Source organism: Emys orbicularis, chromosome 10, assembly GCF_028017835.1.
Source record: "Emys orbicularis isolate rEmyOrb1 chromosome 10, rEmyOrb1.hap1, whole genome shotgun sequence".
Taxonomy (NCBI): Eukaryota; Metazoa; Chordata; order Testudines; family Emydidae; genus Emys; species Emys orbicularis.
In genome coordinates, this window is record NC_088692.1 from 22,651,854 (window position 1) to 22,672,819 (window position 20,966).

Sequence of the window (20,966 nt, forward strand, 5' to 3'; positions counted from 1 at the left end):
GGAAAAAAGTGTAATTCCAAAAACCTGAATCAGCTGCAAGTCAATATGATATTAATTCGCTAGACAGTTTTATCATTTAGGCTGCTTAGAAACCAGTTTAGCTTGTAAGAGTGAGATATCTAGCCAGGTTTTTTTTCTTCTTCTTAAGGTTAACCGGTTTTATGTGCCAAATCTATAAAGCATATTGAGTTCACTCTAAAATAAGCTAGTGGACCACTGTTACTGGAAAAGTAAACAAAGGAATAAATGCCTCTGGGCTCTAGTCCTCAGTTTACAGTACTGAATTAAAATATTTCATCTGTAATGAGCTTGGACACTTATTACAGGTAGATGTGTTTTCCAAGGGCAGCCCGTATTTCCACACTGGGATCCAATCACCTAAAGAGCAAACCGCATGCTCAGTGTCATGATGGTCAGAGTATCAGTAGGGTTACATTAGTTGCTGGGATAGTAATTAAATGTTAATGTTTTTACTTGTATCGGTTGACTGAATTAGGAGAGCATAGAGATCCTAATAACCATGAAAGACTGAGCATGTACCCTGTAGGGAGGAACACAGTACTAAACATTATGATAAATCTCACCATAAAGTAGATTTTTCCAAGCAAAAGAACTTCCTTCATTGGTACTTTAGGAAACAGTCTATGCTGCAATTGAAGCGTGACATTTGACAGTTTTAGTTGTGATTTTTAAACTGTAGAATGCCAGTCCTAACTTTTTAAAATCAGAAGCTGGAATTTCAACCACCACCCAGCTGTACTGAACTTGCTAGTAGTTTCAATATTTTCTGCAGCTAACAGCATTAAAAGTATAACACAAGCAGTTTATATGCTATATTATACATATTTACATGACATAAGTTTCCAGATAAGCACATTTTCAATGGTAGTTAATGGATTTTAAGAAGTGGACTAGAATAAATTGTGCAATTTATTCAAGATAGTTAAAAATGAATGGAATTAATAAATTACTTGTTTTGAACAATCAGGTTTTGTTTTGTTTTACATTTTGCTTGAGACAGCCTCACCTTTGTCTTATCAATGAGACATCAGCAATACAAAGAACTATCTGGGCAATACAGATCTAGTGAACCAGAGCAAGTGACACACTAAGCCTTGCAGCAATGAAAAGGATAACGTGTATGATTCTGCTAACAGACTGGTTTTGAACGGTTAGACTAGACCAACCACAAAACCAGTTGCAAAGTGAAAAGTTATATTATCAGGTGGCAACACTATTTTAAGAAGAGTCTTATGCAAGTAAATATGTGCAGAGTGCTAACCACAAGTGCACTGATATCTGGTGTTTGAGAAACTGAGGATAAGCATCAAATGAGAAATTAAAGAACTCTCAAGTATAAGCATGGCATTTGACGATACCTGCAATAGAGGATTTTCACACTTGGCTATTTAGATGACCAGAATGAGGGAGATGGATAGTCTGACGATTGAAAGCAAGCACTGAAGCCAGTGTCTGAGTGACTATGACTAGATAAAGAGAAAAAGGATGGGTAGGGCTATTTTCTGGATGCCAGGACAAAAGATGTGAGAGATAAAGGATACCCTGAAGAATAATATGAACTGTTGACACAAATAGAGAACCATATGATAGGTTCTTAAAAATAAAGAACATTATTAAGAACCTAACAGGAGATTTGCTGCACTGACTCAAGTTTTGTGGAAAAGCTACAGTGAATACCTCTACCAGACATTCATTAGAGATAGCTAAAATATTAATATACCACCTAAGCATGCTTAGAAACAAAGTCTCTTCCACTGACTTCAGCAGACTTTGAATCAGGCTCAATTCATTACAGGTAACTGCTGTATAATAAGGTTTTGTTTTTGGTGGGGGCACAGAAGACAGTAAAGGGAATTCAGAGAACTGGCCAACCATAAGTATGGTATAACAGGGTTTTTTGGTTTGAGGGTTTTTTTGGGGTGGGGAGGGGCACATCACAGAGGGTAATGAAGGGAATTCAGAGACCTGGCCAACCATAACCATTCAGACACAGAACCTGACATTTTTTGTTCATGTGGTTATGGCATTATTGGTGACTAAAAGTGTATGTCATGTTACATTTTTGAAAAAAGTTTCTTCCATTCTCTAACACACACAACTGAAGGGATTCTCAAAATTTTCCATAAAAGTGTCCCTATGAGATCCAGCAAGGAAAACATCTGTCCCTCAGAATAGTTTTTCAGAAAGTAATGAGACTATGAAGACAAAAGTGTTATAAAGGAAACCCCCATCATAAGTATATTGGCTGCTATAAGGCATTTCCTACTTATCAGAATGTCTGGATGCAACACAGATAGTATTTTCATCAATACCTTTCACCATTCTCCCTTTCACTGACCTCCATTGAGTGTTTCTGATCATAATTACAGCATTCACTTCAACTATAAAATTATAAATGTTAACGCAACTGTCTGATGAAGACTTCATTTACATTGTAATAAAATACTAATGTTAATTTTTTTTATTCCACAGAAATTTCAATTACTTGTCATAGTATCCCATTCAGTAGTAGCATTTTTAACTGCATTACATTTTAAAACCTCTTCTGGTTACTTTGAATGCTTCATTTAGGAATTAAGTATGCGTGTTTGTTGGAAGGCAATTACTTGCTCTTCACTGCAAAAAGCTGAGTAAGCAAATTGTTATGTAGCATGAATATAACTAACTGCTCTAACTTTAAAAATCAGCCAGTCAATTTTCTGTTCAACCTTAATATACCTAACAAAGGAAAATTCAGTCTCCTATGCAATTTTCAGAAAGTGCAGGAAGTAGCAGCAGAATTTGTATTCAGTTTTAATGGCTTGCACAATTGAGATTTTACTAGAAATCTCATTTTCTTTAAACTCCACTATTTAGTAAGACCATTCACTAAGGACTTGTCTACTTGAACAATTAGAAAGCAGCAAGCCAGGGTCTGAATCTACCCTGCACTTGCCTGTCCTGGTCTAACTGTCTGTGTGGATCCTGCTGATGCACATTAAGAGTTTGTCAGAGCGCTCTATTATCAAAGTGCTCTAACTGTTATCACATATCACTAGGGCGTGCATGGAATTAGACCGTAACAGGCTAGTGCAGGCTAAATTCACACCCCAGCTTGCCCCAGTCCAATTAGACGAGCCCCTAAGTTGTCACCAACATGACAATAATATTAAGGATCAAAAATATATCAATTATGGCAATGCAATCAGCTATCTTGTATATTTTAAAGAACAGCTATAGATCAATCCAAAAAATATCTGAAGATACCCTCATCTTTCTACTGACTGATCCGTCCATAGCACATAGGTATGCTAGTCCTTGTTTTCCTTAGTATTCAGAGAGCCCATTAAGTATTTTATTTTAGTGTTCAATCCAGTAATTATTACTTTGCGAGAGAAGTGACTCTCCCTATGACCAGTAGTGATTGTCATGTTGTGTGTGCCAGGAATCTTTCTGAAGAATAATTTTAGGTAATGTTCAAGAATTAAAAGATTAAGAGCAAGATTTAAACTTCGTCTACACTAGTAAGTTTTACCAGCCAAACTTTCCTTCCATAGGTAGAGCCCTGCTCTCATGCACACTTCATTTTGAGTCCTGAGACAAAATCCTCCACTTTTGCCTCCTGTTATTTGATTTCCTCCAGTGACATGAAACCTCTACTAATATAGCTGTCCTAACAATGCAAGTACAAACACAGAAGTACCCCCTAAAAGCAGACCTTCAGCATAAGCCCACAAAGCAGCTGCCCCTTCAACAGTTACCTATCCGGTCAAAGTTTTGACCTCGGCTACCCAGGAGTCAGTGACTGGAAGTCTGCTTCCCAGTGTGCCCAGAGTGTTGGAACTGGCGCCTCTTTTCCTGTCATCTCTACATTGCAACATGGTTCCAGCTCATCCCTGTACTGCTGCATGGTTCAGAAGAGAGCTTCTGATTTCCTGAAGCCTGTATCTGTCATTTTTGTTGCTACTTCCTTTGAACCACGAAGCCACTCTTGTAAGCAAGACCAGTTAACATACTGTGGTGGTAAACTTTAAAATTGGCTTATTCCACTGGTCTACAATTTTTGAGAAGTCGTCTGCTTCAGAGATAAAATGTGCTATTTATTATGTATTTTGATGTGCTGAATTCAAATAGGACAATTAAAACAACTGATTGGCTACTGTTTCTAAGATATTTAAGTTTTTACATTTTATGTCTATGTATATTGTGTAGATAGTAGAGTTTTAATCATAAATTGTAAACCTAGGTCTTTTCATGTGTTTATGGTGCTTTACATGATAATATTTCACCTGTCCTGTTTATGTAACACTTTAAAAATCAGCAAAAGGGTTATATAAATAAAATTTATTATGAAACAAAAGGCAAAAAACTATTCTGTACATAGTTTAGTCCTATTCAGTGTCTACTCGGCGCTTCTTGGCTTGTCTCTTGTATTCATTAAATGGAGCATCTCTTGTCACTGTCCAGCAATAGTCTGCAAGCATTGATGGGCTCCATTTGCCCCGATAGCGTTTCTCCATTGTTGCAATGTCCTGGTGAAATCGCTCGCCGTGCTTGTCGCTCACTGCTCCGCAGTTCGGTGGAAAAAAAATCTAGATGAGAGTGCAAAAAAATGTATCTTTAGTGACATGTTGCAACCAAGGCTTTTGTATGCCTTGAGGAGGTTTTCCACCAACAACCTGTAGTTGTCTGCCTTGTTGTTTCCGAGAAAATTTATTGCCACTAACTGGAAGGCTTTCCAGGCCGTCTTTTCCTTGCCACGCAGTGCATGGTCAAATGCATCATCTCGAAGAAGTTCACGAATCTGAGGACCAACAAAGACACCTTCCTTTATCTTAGCTTCACTTAACCTTGGAAATTTTCCACGGAGGTACTTGAAAGCTGCTTGTGTTTTGTCAATGGCCTTGACAAAGTTCTTCATCAGACCCAGCTTGATGTGTAAGGGTGGTAACAAAATCTTCCTTGATTCAACAAGTGGTGGATGCTGAACACTTTTCCTCCCAGGCTCCAATGACTGTCGGAGTGGCCAATCTTTCTTGACATAGTGGGAATCTCTTGCACGACTATCCCATTCGCAGAGAAAACAGCAGTACTTTGTGTATCCAGTCTGCAGACCAAGCAAGAGAGCAACAACCTTCAAATCGCCACAAAGCTGCCACTGATGTTGGTCATAGTTTATGCACCTCAAAAGTTGTTTCATGTTGTCATAGGTTTCCTTCATATGGACTGCATGACCAACTGGAATTGATGGCAAAACATTGCCATTATGCAGTAAAACAGCTTTAAGACTCATCTTCGATGAATCAATGAACAGTCTCCACTCATCTGGATCGTGAACGATGTTGAGGGCTGCCATCACACCATCGATGTTGTTGCAGGCTACAAGATCACCTTCCATGAAGAAAAATGGGACAAGATCCTTTTGACGGTCACAGAACATGGAAACCCTAACATCACCTGCCAGGAGATTCCACTGCTGTAGTCTGGAGCCCAACAGCTCTGCCTTACTCTTGGGTAGTTCCAAATCCCTGACAAGGTCATTCAGTTCACCTTGTATTATGAGGTGTGGTTCAGAGGAGGAGGATGGGAGAAAATGTGGGTCCTGTGACATTGATGGTTCAGGACCAGAAGTTTCATCCTCTTCCTCGTCTGACTCAAGTGAGAATGATTCTGGTGCATCAGGAACCGGCAGTCCTTCTCCGTGGGGTACTGGGCATATAGCTGATGGAATGTTTGGATAATGCACAGTCCACTTTTTCTTCTTTGACACACCTTTCCCAACTGGAGGCACCATGCAGAAGTAACAATTGCTGGTATGATCTGTTGGCGCTCTCCAAATCATTGGCACTGCAAAAGGCATAGATTTCCTTTTCCTGTTCAACCACTGGCGAAGATTTGTTGCACAAGTGTTGCAGCATATGTGACAGTTGTTGTCATTAAGCTAATTGTCGCAGATGCTAGTTTACTAAAATGCTGGAGAAAAAAGTTTAGCTAGAATACTACCAATGGGTATTTAATATTAAGGCTACCCTCCTCCCACAAGTTAGTTTTAAAAGCATGCCTAGGAAAACAAATTGTGGCTGATAGCAAGAATAGACAGGCACCAAAAATTATGTATACGCCAGGAATTTATCAAGGTCAGAAATCTGCTTCCTTATAAAAGCACTGATCTTAGAATTGAGATAGTCGCAGTAATATTTCTTTAAATGGTGCATTTCAAAATACCGCATTAGTTAATATAATCAATATTTGCACTTGCATTTAAAACTAAGTTACATCAGTGGGAATGTGGTGCAACAAATGAGATCTGCTACATCTGTATTTTCACTAGTCTGCATGGATTAGGAATAGAGAGTCAGTGTCTTTATCCATGATTAGAGATTACCTCTTTTGTCTGTTTGAAACTTCTGCAAACAGACAAATAGTCATTTAAGAATGTCACCTTATACTATGAAATAAATAAGAGGTGCCTGTGCTGAATTAACTAGATTTATGTAATCATGGGTAAATATAAACGTGTTTTCACTACATTAACTCAAACTTGTTTATTTTAATTTTATCAATATAACTCAAACTTTTCCTATTAAGCATTTACAGTCAATAGCTAATGCAGGAAGTCACAAAGAGAAAGAATGTCCGCTCTATACATCTTATGGAGTGTTTTCCAGTCCTTTTTGCATTTGGAGGAAGCCATCTTTAAGATCTTGGAATGAAAATTGCAATAGAAGCGATAACTCTTAGTACTGGGAAGAATGTGTTAAAGTGCCTCAACATCCCTATGTGATAGGTTCACAAAGTATTCCTATTTTACAAATAGGAAACTGAGACAAGTCAGTGGTGGAGCCAATAACCCATCTCCTCCAATCCCACTCCAACTACTAGAGTAACTATACATAACATTTACATACTCTAGCCTACATTTCCCAAAAACTGAAATTCTTTAATATCTGGAAAATGTCACAATAAACAGAAAAATAGATTTACTATCAGTATGGGTTCTCAATCTAACAAATTCATCAGCATGGTCGTTTCGAGCCCAGTATTTTAGAAATTTTAGATTTGTAGTTTCTTTAGAAGACTCTACAGAGCCTCTTTAATAAGGATATTTTAGTTTTAAGTGTTTAAATTTCATTTATTACTGACTTGGAATTCTCTCAATCCATATATATTTGTGGCAGAGATCTCCAAGTCTAACAAGACCATAGACACTTTTAATCAGTTTCAGTATATTATGAAGAATATAATGACACACTTGGAATTTCTGTAAAAAAGTGTTTTAATCTACAGCTACTGGGAGTGAGTGAACGAACATGTTAATGTCATGTATTGAACAACCTCTCAAAATACATATAACTTTAGAGTGAGATGTATCAAAGGATTAAGTGAGACTAGACTGATCAACGCTGCGGCCAGCTCTCATTTACTCAACTGAATGTATGCAATAAGAGTGGTGTTGAATTCCAGTTGATCACTAATCTACACTTTTCAGTCACTAGTATATCATAGATAATGGAAGAACTTACAAAATGATCAGATAAAATGGCCTTTTTGAAATGATAGAGAACGGATAAGGGGAATTTAAAAGTCTACTTAATGGGCTAGAGTCACAAAAGGACTTAAGCAGCTGCCACTTCGGGCAACTACTGGGATTCACCAAACCATCACTCAGCTGTTGCCAAATCCTGCAGGCACCTAAACTCTGCAAGCACCTAAATTTTTTTCAGTAAAAGTTCTAGGTGTCTCTGTTTCTGCCTCTGAACATACACAATACTACCCCATGCCAGGCGTCCAGATGCATGAGTTCCAGAGCCATTCACAAGCCAGGAGAAAAGAGGGGTTCCTCCTCCTAATTTGCCTACGGGGCTGATCTGGTAAGCATGCAAACCTCGCCTAGGCAAGCTTATACAAAACAACATCTGGGACGGGATGGCTACCTCCCTCATAACTTTTAGCCCAGTGATTCAGGTACTCACATGGGATGTGGGAGAGCCCTGATTCAAGCCTCCCTACCCCCCTCAACCCTCTAACTGAAGGGGAGAAGAGATTTGAAAAGGGATATGCTACCTCTCTGGTAAGCATCCTAAACATTCGGCTGTAGGATATTCTGGTGTGGGACTCCTTCTGTTCTACCTGATGAAGCTGTTCTACTGTGGACAAGTAAAGTCACTGGAGCAGGTCTACTACCTCCCAGGTGAGTGCTCTAACCACCAGGCCACTGAATGATTTATTCTTGCTCCCAATGACACTAATTATTTATTCACAGTGAAACACCTTCAGAGAGATTGAGGGAGCCCCACACATCACAATATCCTATTGCCCAGTGATTATTTACTCACACGAAAAGTGGCATATCCCTGTTCAAATCCCTTCTTCCCCTCAGGTGGTGGGAGGGGCGTGAACCAGGGTCTTCCATATCCCCAGTGAGTATCCTAACCACTGGGCTAAAAGTTATGAGTGAGATCCTCCTCCTTCCCCTCCCTCTCAGCTTCTTGATAAAATGGCATAGGTGCCTAATGTCAAGCAAGGGTGTGCAGCTGAGAATCCCAATATAGGAAGGCACTGCCCTGCATCCTGAATTTAGGCATGCCTATCTCAGAGGTACAGGGTGTAGGATGAAAACCTCATCTTGGCATCTCCCATTGGCTAGTTTAGGCAAGGAGCCGCCAGCATGCTGCTTTTTGTGAAACCCACTCTCAGGAGGCTCTCCCCCCATCCCCTCATTGTATAGGGCACCTATGTGCCTAACTCCAGTTTTGTGAATCTCAGTGATTTTGTAAGTGCCAAAAAAATCGGAGTGCTGATGCCCCTAAGTTTCTTTGTGACTTAGCTCAACATGCCTTCAATATTATCTCCAATAAGGTGACAGTTTGCAGATTTGGTTATTTCTTTCCAAAATGTGGTAGTCTTCAGTTTACAATTGTCACTAAACCTCTGTTAAGAGATTCCCCATCAAAACCGTACTGTGTTCAAATGCCATCATGTAAGATTATTCTACCTTCAGAAGCATGATAAGGAAAGACTATGAATAATCAAAGCATCAGAAACATGCACAAAAAAACCCTTTAGATTTCTAAAATTCTCAATTAAATCTTTAAGATCTTCATGAATATCTAATCCAGAAATAAAAAAATGCTGTGAATTTTAGATCCTATGAATTTATTCTGAAAATTCAACGTAACTTCTTTAAAAGTTTATTGCCTGCTATCTTAAATAAACAGATATTAAGATTCTGGTCCAGGTAAAGCAAAAGCTGCATCAAAAATATCACTCTGGATCCTTTGGACATACTTCTAGGCTACATCTCTCTCTTTTTTTTAAATCAGTGCAGCAACAAGCTTAATTATTGCTCACACTAAATCTATGATACCTAACCTTGCCTTACGAACTATAGAAACATCTAATCAGAGTTATTTTCCTCACTTTGATTTTTCCTTAGAACTATGCAAACATTTGCTAACTGACAAAAGTATATATCTCAATACCGAGAATAACAACGGAGCTAGAGCCACAGTTTTAACATAATCCCTACCATGCTCTCTTGAGCAAGTTGGCAGGCATCTCCCTGCTCAGAAGAAATACTTAATGAATATATGGGAGTTTTTAACTCCCAATACCAACACTTTATGAAATTCTTAATACAAATAAGATATGCCACTAGGGAATTTTAAATGTAAAGAAAATACAAATGATTAGTTTAAACTGAGGCTAGAGTTTTCAGCTCCACCTTAAGATTATAGCAGGTTTTGTAATATACAGTGATTACTTACTTGTTAAAAAAGGGTTCAATGAGTTTTGATCTAGCAGATACATGATTTTTCGGAGGACTGAGAAATGAACCTAATAAACAAAGAAGAAATTCAGCATATCACATGCAGTGAAACAGAGCATGGAGGAAAAGTTTTGGGGGGAAAAAAAAATATATAGTACCTAGGTAGTTAGCCATGGAGATGAAACACAGTCCTGTTATGTAAGCATCATAGCCTGCTTCATGAAGTTGTTCAGAAGCTGTGTCATAGCTTGGAAACCCTTCTGCACTTTCTGAAGAAGGAAAAGTCATGTTTACCTAAGGGTACCATGGAAGTGGAAGTTATATTTAACCGGAAACTTACATTTGCTGCAAGTGCATAATGCACTATGGATAATTCTAGTAAGTTTTACAAATTACAAGCAATTTAAAGCTTCATTGACAGGAGAAGGCTTCTAGGAACCATTCCTATTCCCACTGAGTCAAAAATTGTACCACTAGACTCTCATAGCCCTTCTAATCCAGAGATATTCTGGACCATACTGCCACTTTAGAAGCCAAACTTCCATTGAAACAATGGGAACAGGATTAGTCATCAGCTTATTTCTTCTGCAACACATGACATATACAGCGTGTAATTGTTACTCCACTGGTAGCAAACAGACTAAAATTTTTCAAAAGTGCCTAAGTGACTTCAGCATCTAAATCCTATTTCCAAAGGTGACTTAGGGCCACATTTTTTAAAGATACTTAAATGCCTAAATATGCAAATAAGTATCTTGTGGCATTCTGAAAATCCCACTAAGTACCTAACTGCATTTTTAAGCACCTAAATACTTTTTTAAAAGTTTAGCCCTAAAATATTTAGAAAGCCTACGTCCCATTGACAGTCAATTTACTCCCACCCCACAAGCCCCCAACATTAGGATTGCGTAGCCTTTAATACTTAATTTCCCAGTCTGTAGAGAGACATCTGAACAGTTCAAGCAATTTTTTTGAAGGGGAAATGGGACTAGAAGAAGAGAAACAGCTACTTAAACCAAACTTAAGTACACACAGTGGAAATGGAAGTCAAGCTTAGTTATATTCACATTACAACAATTAAGGAGTCTTTTCCGCAGCAAAAGTGATGAATGAATATAACTATGAAGTACACCCCAATATTTAAAATAGGGACATAAATAGGTGTAAAAATATAGCATTTTAGCCATATGTAAAGGAAGCCTACCTATATGTAACAAAATAAGCTGACTAACTACCTTATCTAGTATTTTTCCAGTGTCTAACCATGACTCAAAATTCTTAGCATATTTAAGTTTAAAAATCTACAAAAAAAAGTTACACAGCATTAACACATAAGTATGCCAATGTTTCACAGCCAAAAACAGTCCTCTCTCGAAAGAGTATATTTCTAAGAAAAAAAATGTTACTACCACCTAACAGGTTCAGTTAACCTGTTTGAGTTTAAAATCAAGTTATCCTTTTAACGCCACAATGCATACCCACAAACACATTTCTCCACAAATCGAACAATTGACAGAAGTATTTCAATAACTTTAAACCATCTTTGCCTTGAAAGTTCTGACCCATGTCTATGGCAATATCAAACTTTACAGTAGTCATTCACTACAAGTGATTAATGTTAACATATCCACCAAATTTTGATGCAGAACCCAACAAGTAGCAAAATTAATATGATTTCATACAATCATTTGATACTACATCAGCTAAAAGAGCTCACCAGGGAGAGGCCAAGTTGTCCCATCCCCAAGTTCGAAGAGGCTACAGTGAATACATTGTGAAAAGTACATATGTGGAAGTAGGAAACTATGCTGTGTGCACCAGCACCTCCTGTCGGTTGGTTAATAGAATGATTATTACAGACAGAAGTCGGAAAGCCTCTGGATTACTATTTCCTTTCTTGAAGCCACCCAAGTTTATTAAACTAAGTGCATTAGCTATGCATATTTAGAATGCTAAACAGAGTAATTCAAACTTAAGCAATACAGATGACAAGAGACCCTCTCCTCCTGCCTTTTAACATGTTACGCTGCCCAATGGTTTTTCCCCTTTCTATATCAGCAATTCGTGCCCTCCATTCCAGAATGTTAAAACCAGTCTGTCCCTTCTGATCATTTAACATCTCTTCTTTCATGCCACTGCCTTAGAAAAAGTGATACAGCTCCACAGTACTTAATTACATTCTAAAAGTTAGCATGGGATCTAGTTACTAGTGTATTTTTTCAAAGAGTCCAGCTAAGTACTACTGGTAATTAATTAAATAAGAGCTTTTAGAGTAAAGTACTTACATCTTGGCTTAATTTGAGACATAGCAGAAATTATTCACCAAAACCTAAGCTACAGAACCAATGCCATCAGTACAGTGACAGAACAGCTGTTCATTCAAGAATTACTATTCTACTTCACTCAAAATATGCCTAAAACCACAAAGAATAATGATCACAAATGGTATTGCATATATGTAACCCACTGCCAATACTAAATGGAGTTTAAACACCATTTAATTTAGAAATAGACCATTTTACATCCCAAACCAAGCAATTAGCATATCAATCTTTTCTGCGAAAGAGGAAACCTAGCACATAATTTAGGGCCATGGGACAAACGCTTTTATGCATCCTTACCAACTTCAGGAGGGTTGAATGGAATCTCTTTTAAACGCTTTTCCAGTTCTGCAAGGGATGTGTTGTTAATAATTTCCTAGAAACATAAGGCACAGTATGTGAGGACATCAATGCCAAATGCATTTTACCATATACTGAAATCATATGGATTAGAGGTAACAATTGGGATTTAGTACCGCTGGTCTGTGCGCTCTACAGAGCTATACACAATCCAGTTCCAAACTCTAAAGTCTTGGAATGAACAGTTTGTTCCAACCCAAGTTTAAGGTTCCATGCAAATAATTGTTACAATTACACTATTTCTATCAAAAGCAATTTAGGCTCTGGGAACCCTAAAAAAACAGCAAAATCAATATTGAGGCACAGTTCTTATCTAAAATTTGGCCCCCTGCTGAAAAAGGAGCACAAACAGCAATTCACAAAAACCCAGGTTTACAGCAGGTTATGGAATTAGAACTGAGCACCTCTTGCCCAGAAAGGATATAGCTGACCAAAAATATTGGTACTTGAGCTGGTGAGATTTTTTTTAAACAGATAGTAAAGAATATACAACAAGGTGTACTGTTGCTTAATGGGGTAGCCAAGCAATAGAAATAGACTAACAGTTTAGTTACACTGTTATATGGTGTCTGATTTATTAGAGTTAGCAAATCTTATACATTAGCTTAGTTGACTAGCTTTATTCAATATAACAAAAGTAGTCACTGACACATTACACAAAGATTCTTAAATCTGAAATAAAAAGACAATCTAGTCTAATTCATTATTTGGGTCACTAAATACTTTGTATTTATAACACCATTAGTCTCTCCATTGTACAAAGAGAGAAACAGGCAGCAACTTGCTCAAGGTGATAACCACTGGAAGTCAGTAGAACTTAGTTCTCCCTACTCAGCTGCGCTATCATCCTACAACTTCAGCTATTTACAATATATGTAATAATTTTGTGGTTTGAGTTTAACTCTTATGTTTCAAGACAATCACCAGAAGCCAAGAACCAAACGGGACACAGACTGGAATACCCTCACTCACAGTGGCCATCCATCCAGTGTAAAGCTACATGGGTAGAATAGGGTGGGAAGACTTGCACTAGCACTACCTCAGACAGACCTATTCTGAGAACAAAGTTTTAGCCACCAGAGCTGAAAAACAAGATAAACAAGTACTACGGTCTTTAAAAACTATATTAAGAACCTGCCAAATAATTTTCAACCCAGTGGTCAAGCTCAGAATACTTGTTGCACTGGCATCCAAAAACCCCAATTAGATGCACAAGGCATGTACACAAATGATAACATTATTTCTATCCCCCCCCCAACCCAAAATTCTAAGTACCATAAAAATTCCAAAGCAAATATCACTGAAGTATGTGAGCTAAACACAAAACCCAACGTGTTCTCAAAATATTAGTTTTCAAGTCACAAAAGCCTTCAGATCTATTTGGATTCAAACAGTACTGCTCAACACAAGGCTGAAATACTTGCTACATAAATTAGTTATTTTTACTCATTAAGACCTTGCCCCCCACCCCTCCCAAAAAAGCTACAGAAGTTATTATTGCAAGGTATGCACCTCTAGAGGCACCTGCTTCATCAGGTCACCATTCGCCTTTAGAATTCAATCAGTCCTGGGGCACACAGGAAAGTTTTGCAGAATGATCACTAGCCTAGCCATTCATTCCTCTAACTGGTATGTGATATTTAGGAAGCGTTTTTAATTTCACACAGACTGCTCTCAGTATGCAAGGAGTATATACGTGCCACAGAAGAACAGCAGTACATGTAAGCAACATTTCCTTCCAGTTGGAAACTTCTAAAAGTTAAAGACTGAGAGTTTGCAAAACTCTAGGGCTTTAGTATCAAGATGAGCAAGCAACTTGCAGGACCTAATATTTGCTGTCATGAATGTGAGAAGAGCAGAGGTGAAAGTAAGCCAGTCTGGTCCGATCCGGCATACCGGCAAGAAAGTGCCGACCATACTGGCAGGGCCGCTGATGGGGGAGGGCAAAAGGGGCAGCTACCCCGGGGCTCGGCAATTTAAAAGGGCCCCGGCAGCAATTTAAAGGGCCCAGGGCTCCCGGCGCCGCTGCTGCTACCATGTCAGCAGCCGAAGCCCCAGGACCTTTAAATCACTGCCAGAGCCCCAGGTGGCACCAGCCAGGCAGCGCTGAAAGGCTGGTTGGGGGATTTTGGCCCCAGCCCTGCCCCCTCCACCTGAGGCCCCGCCCCTTCCAGGGGCCCAGAGCTGCCCCCCACCTGCCTTGCCCAGGACCCCGGCCGCTCTGCGTACCGATAAGTCATTTAAGTTACTTTCACCCCTGAAGAAGAGGTCCACAAGAAGACAGACAATTCAGGATGCAACAACTGTTATTCACAAAGCAAAACCATTCTACCAGTCTCATTAATTAGAACCACATTTTAAACAGTAAAAGCAATATGCTTTTTGAATTAAGAGGACACCAAGTTAATACATTACATATGCAGAAGTTAAGATTTGCAGCCGACTTAGAACAGGACAAAAATATAGCTAACTGGCCATATTTCTTATTCATAATTATGAATTAAATAGTTTTTTTTCCCTTTAGTGCCCCATATTGTTCTGGTACAGATCACAAGTACTGCAAGAGCTTGTGTGCCTAGAAAGTTAAGACTACCTTTAAGATATTGGTCCTACAAATATTTTTCCATTTATGCAACATTTTGAATTGTTATCCTAGTGTGTGTACACACACACACACGAGAAGGGTTAGTTGCCTATTTTGTGTATATAAAATAGGGAAACCAATTCTTATAGCTATACCTAAAAAATTATATTTTACTATACAGATAGAATTTGGCCATGATGAAATCCTACATTCAAATCAATAATTTAGTATTACCATGGATATAAAATCCAGCAACTGTGGTACAACACAGCATTAAATTGAACTTAACTGAATACTCCGTTCAACTGACATTTTAAAAATATCTCTTGTTAAAATTACGCTTGAACAGTCAAATGAGTCTATAAACAAAAATGATGCACCTGGGACTCAAAAACCCAGAGTCCTACTCAGGCAAAAGTCCTGTTGATTGAGAGGATAGTTACCCAAGTAAGGACTACAGGAATGGGGCTCCCAGAATTTTGTGGAAAATCATGATGGATAATTCATAAGACATTTTCTTGTATTAACTCTCAGTAGAAATCGTAGAAGATTAGTTTCAGCAGAGTCAATTAAGAACTTTACATTTGTCCAGGACCCAAAGCTAACTGCTCAAGACCAGCCATCTAGTAGAGTTTTTACCATGAAAGAATGGAATTTAAAAAGTATTATATTTTAAAGCTCATTTACTGTAGTTTTAGAAGGGTTAGATGAGAAAGTTTTTACAACAGTATGAAGTCATCCTGCTACAACAGAGGTAGTATTTATAAATGAAACATTCTATTATTGGTTATCTTCTAGCAAAATATTACTTTTATTTCAGTACTCATTTAAAACACACACAAAAAGATTAGACTATAGTTATTTACATTTGTAAGTTACCTTAAAAGGTTGCGTACTTGCCATCAGTTTAGTATCCAATAGTCTAAAAATGAAATTTAAGAGGTAAGAATAAAGTGTTTTGCTTTTATAAACAATTTTGCCAAACACTGAAGGATATTTTCTTTTATTCAGTGGTAAACAACAACATTAAGATGCTGAAAGTCATTAACACAGATCTTCAGGGAGCATTAGAACTGAGCTATGTCCACTAGAAAAAGTCAACAAACTAAGCCTGATAAAAAGGTGAAACTAGTAACATTAATAGCAAATAATTTTCATACAAAGAATTTTTTGTAAAGGCTTCTCTTTGGCTAAGAAGTATTCTGACAAGGGCGATGCAATCAGCAATGTCATAAATATGAATTAAAATGCAGACAGTAAGATTATTTTTAAACTAAATTGTTCTTAAATCACTGCAAATTGTAATACGAATCACAACCATAATTTTATGCTTAATTTAGCCAAGAAGATAGCTGGAATTTGACAGTTGATATCCGTGAAAAAACTGCTCAATTGTAATTTGAAGATGAGCCTACCTGGGAAAGACACATGCCGCTAACTCCTTAAACTCACTTAGGTCCTAAAATTCAAAACAAAGTTTTGTTACTATCAAATCCGAACAGCATAAAATTCATAAGGCATTCTACTACCCTGAAATAGATATTGACCAAGAGGTTCCAACTCTTTTATCCACTAAGATTTCTAAAGTAAGATCCAATGACTGTATTCTTTTCTATTTAAGATCGAAGTGTACTTGGTTACACTCTTTGAATGCCTGCTCACACTCAGTTTTTATAGGATTATAACCTTTTAGCTTGTCACTGTTTTTTCACCTAAACCTTCTGCCAGCCATCTCCAATATTCTGCTATGCAAAGATAACTGAAAAGGCTGCTACAGAAGATGAGCAGAAACTTTTAACCTGAAGAAGTTTGGTATAACCCAAACCCCGCTTTCCATTAGAAGCAAGTGCTTTTCCCATCCCATACTAACAATGGCAGCCTCCATGTTCTGTCTGATATTAGAGCTAATCATCTACAGAAAACTGAAAAAATTAGTAAGTATTTCTTATATATTTCATAGTAGAGAATTAATTTAATTTAATGTTCATTTTCAGGAGATATTTTACTAATGAAATGCTTAAGTCATTGGCCCTTTCTTAGAAGGGGTTTGTGTATGACAACTCATTCTCTTAAACATTAACTCTTTGAGCCAATGAAGCATATGAACAGATGGTCACCTGGGGCTTCTGGGGAAGGTTGAGAAAACCCATCCTCTGTATTCACACAGAAATGGCAGTGAATCTGCTAGTAGAGGTGAAGAGTCCACTCTCTGCAGCGGAGATGTATACCAGAACCCCACTCTATGCCCAAAGAGGAGGGGGGAAGTAATCCAGCTAAAACCCTTATGAGGGGGCAGAAGGGGAGAAGTCATTGTGATGTTCTGGGGATCACCCAGATCAGTAAGGGGTTCTGTCACCACCTGTCCTGCAGCCATGAGTTGCCTTCATGTTATGCTGCTATGGCTCAGAGCCCTGACACCAGTAGACAGCTCCATCAAACTCACAAAGGGGGTGTGACAATCAGGGCTCAGACACTCCAAGGAGAGAACAGTGGGTCTGAATCTCACAGAGTAAGCAACTGAATCCACAGGTTGTATACAATGTTGTGTACAAAAATATGTTGAATAAGGTCTTTTATGAAAACCTGTAATGTTCTGAACTTGATGGTCTGAAATATGTATACAGACTGATTACGAATATACATATATAAAATACTATGCTCATGATATGTACTACAATTTCAAATACACCTCACAGCAGACAAGTAACAATCCATCGTACAACCCAGGAAAAGTCAAATAATGAACCATTACAGTTAATGGGAAGACACAAACACCCCAGCTACCAAATCAAAAGGGAATTTCCCCTGTTCTGAGAGACAATGAATTACCATAGTCAGGGCGGAAAAAACTGCAAGCCATATTAAAAGGGAAGGTGGGGTTTGAAGTGAAAAGCACTGAACTGAGGGGACAGTCTCAACAGCAGAAGGGACAGGGGTGGAGGGCGCTGCCTGTGAACACAGGATCTCATCACCTAAGGCTAGGGGGCAAGCTGGGAAACTGTTCAAAGGCAATAGGTAAGTTTGTATTAGAAAAAGGAATTTATTTAATATAGAAATGTAAAGCATGAAGTTGCATCTTTATGTTTATGTTCCTTAACTTGTTTGCTTTTTCCTTACCATTTCATCTTTGAGTCTGAGATTATTTTATTAAATAAATGTTGTTTATTTTTATCCCAAGCAGGTCTCTGGTGTGCAAACTGTGAGGAGTGTCTGCTAAAGTGAGCTGATAACTGAGGACTGTTTCCACACTTTTGGGGGTGACAAACCAGAAGGGAAGAGTCCCAGTGTCTGGTGGTTTAGAACTCAGGTTAGACAAATGTGGAGAGGCTCAGGACCAGAAGGGCTGTTGGAGTCACCCTGCAAGGAGTAATTAAACTGGTGGAGGCCAGGCTGAGTCTTTGTTTGTCGGCTGGCTACTAGCGTCAGGGCTCTGAGCCATAGCAGCACAGCATTAAGGCACCCAAAGTTACAAGGGAGGCCTGTCTGGGTGATCCCCAGATAATCAGTCACTACTCACTCTTCCCAGTGCCTGAAAATCCCCACCACAAATACAAGTCCTAATTGACTCTGCCCCTTCTCTCTCAGCTGCCAACCTTCTTCTATAACAGAAGCCGAAATGCTTTAATGATGGCCTTGGATTCTGGATCTCCCTATTTTCACAGGGAAAGAGGGCTAACGCAAGCTGCAAGTGACAACTTCTGAATGACTCAACAGCATCAAAGGGTGCAGACCCTTGATCATTTGTAGGAGTAGGTAAAGATAATCAGCCTACACCATAACTACATTGACCAAAATCTGAGGACTTCAGAAGCAGTGACAGCACCTCACCTGCACTTGAATAACCAAAAAGGCCATGTTAGACCCCTGTCTAAAGATGGTTTCTTGAGCAAGTGACTCCCTATTTACCTATGTGCCAACATAGTTCAAACAAGCCTCAACCCACTTCCCCCACATCTAATAGCCAAGTCTCACATGCAGCCTCACCTGAAAAAGCCTCAAAGTTTATGATGCCTGTACAGGACACAAGTGACCCGTCTCCAGCCAAATCTCTTGCTTCCTCAAAGACTAGTACTGTATCCTTACCCACCTAGCACAAACAAAGGCCAGGCTAGTAGATTAGGATTTCTTAAATAATCAGAACCCCCTCCCCCTCCAATATTTCAGTACTGCAATTCCCATCCTTATAATCAATTTGATTTTATCCCCCAACTTCTGGGATTAGATTTCATAATGTCATCTCCATATCACAACTCAGCTTCTAGCAAACATCACAGAAGAGAACTTTATTTTTAAAATACAGCAGAGGAAAGTAAAACACTTCCATTAACGCTACAGGCCTTGTTAAGACATAAAATGTAAGGAATTTTAAAAAAAACAAGTATAATGCACCTAATTACCCAGTCAATTACTGAAGCAGCATTGAGGGCCAAGAGCTGCAAGTACACAATTGACTTCCTAGTTTTCCTTTTTCTGAAACTGAACTTAAAACTTGATTTCCTACAACTTAAATTTTCCACTGCCATAGAGCATTGCAACTCCTGATCACTGAAGACAATTCTGTCCTTTAATAATTATACTCTTCTTTAGCATTATTCATGCTCCATAGGAAACTGCCATTTCCAATTAGCTTTCCTGCACTGTAAATACTTAGTGATATGGGATTATAAAGGCTAAACGTGATGAATGTAACATATCTTTAGTCAGACTAGGTTTTCAATTAGTCACTTCATAAAGGTTACTAGTTTTATACTCAAGTCTCAATTAAAAATAGCTCAAGGACAATAAGGACATATGCCCAATTATACATGGGTTGAAATTTTAAAGCTTTCAGGACAAATGCTTTTAAAAGTGATTGAGGTATACAGTTAGAAATACTATAGTACATAAAGTCACATACTAGAGTTGATTTTTATTTGCACTCAATTTACGTGTTTCAATAACATACATTTAATACCCTGAATCCTCACTTTAACTGCTGCTCCACTTTGAGCAGATGTTTTCAGAGAACTATCCACAATGACTCCAAGATCTTTTCCTTGAGTGGCAACAGCTACTTTAGACCCCATCATTTTGTATGTATAGTTGGAATTATGTTTTCCAATGTGCATTATTTTGCATTTATCAACATTGCATTTCATCTGCCATTTTGTTGCCCAGTCACCCTATTTTGTGAGATCCCCGCTAACTCTTTGCACTCAGCTTTGGACTTAACCGTCTTGAGTAACTTAGTATCAGCTGCAAATTTTGCCACCTCATTGTTCACCTCTTTTTCCAGATCATTCATGACTATGTTGAACATCACTTGTCCCAGTATAGATCCTTGGAGGACCCCACTATTGATCTCTCTCCACTGTGAAATCTGACCATTTATTCCTACCTTTTGTTTCCTACCTTTTAATGAGTTACTGATCAATGACAGGACCTTTCCTCTCATCCCATGACTCTTTACTTTGCTTAAGAGTCTTTGGTGAGAGACCTTGTCAAAGGCTTTCTGTAAGTCCAAGTACACTATAGCCATTGGATCCTTGTCCACATTTGTTGACCCTAGGGTGACCAGATGTCCCGATTTTATAGGGACAGTTCTGATATTTGGAGCTTTGTCTTATATAGGCACCTATTACCCCCACCCCCATCCCAATTTTTCACACTTGCTATCTAGTCACCCTAATTGACCCAGAATTAGAATAGATTTGTGAGGCAGGATTTCCCCTTACAAAAGCCTCATTGACTCTTCAACATATTGTGTTTATCTATGTATCTGATCATTCTATTCTTTACTATAGTTTCAACCAATTTGCGTACTACTGAAGTTAGGCTTACAGGCCTGTAATTGTCAGGATGGCCTCTGGAGCCTTTTTTTAAAAATCAGCATTACATTAGCTATCCACTAGTCTTCTGGTAGAGGCTAATTTAAGCAATAGTTTATATATCA

General features: G+C 38.4%; 1 protein-coding gene across 2 annotated transcripts in view; it reads right to left on the reverse strand.

The window, feature by feature from the left end:
* The window catches only part of PARN (poly(A)-specific ribonuclease), a 146,679-nt gene that overhangs the window by 107,501 nt on the left and 18,212 nt on the right, over positions 1-20,966 (reverse strand). For both annotated transcript variants that reach the window (XM_065411737.1, XM_065411738.1), the window contains exons 14-18: positions 16,450-16,493; positions 15,914-15,956; positions 12,391-12,466; positions 9,928-10,038; positions 9,768-9,837 (exon numbers count right to left, since the gene is read on the reverse strand). In XM_065411737.1, the coding sequence (XP_065267809.1) occupies positions 9,768-9,837; positions 9,928-10,038; positions 12,391-12,466; positions 15,914-15,956; positions 16,450-16,493 (344 nt within the window). The remainder of the gene's footprint in view (positions 1-9,767; positions 9,838-9,927; positions 10,039-12,390; positions 12,467-15,913; positions 15,957-16,449; positions 16,494-20,966) is intronic.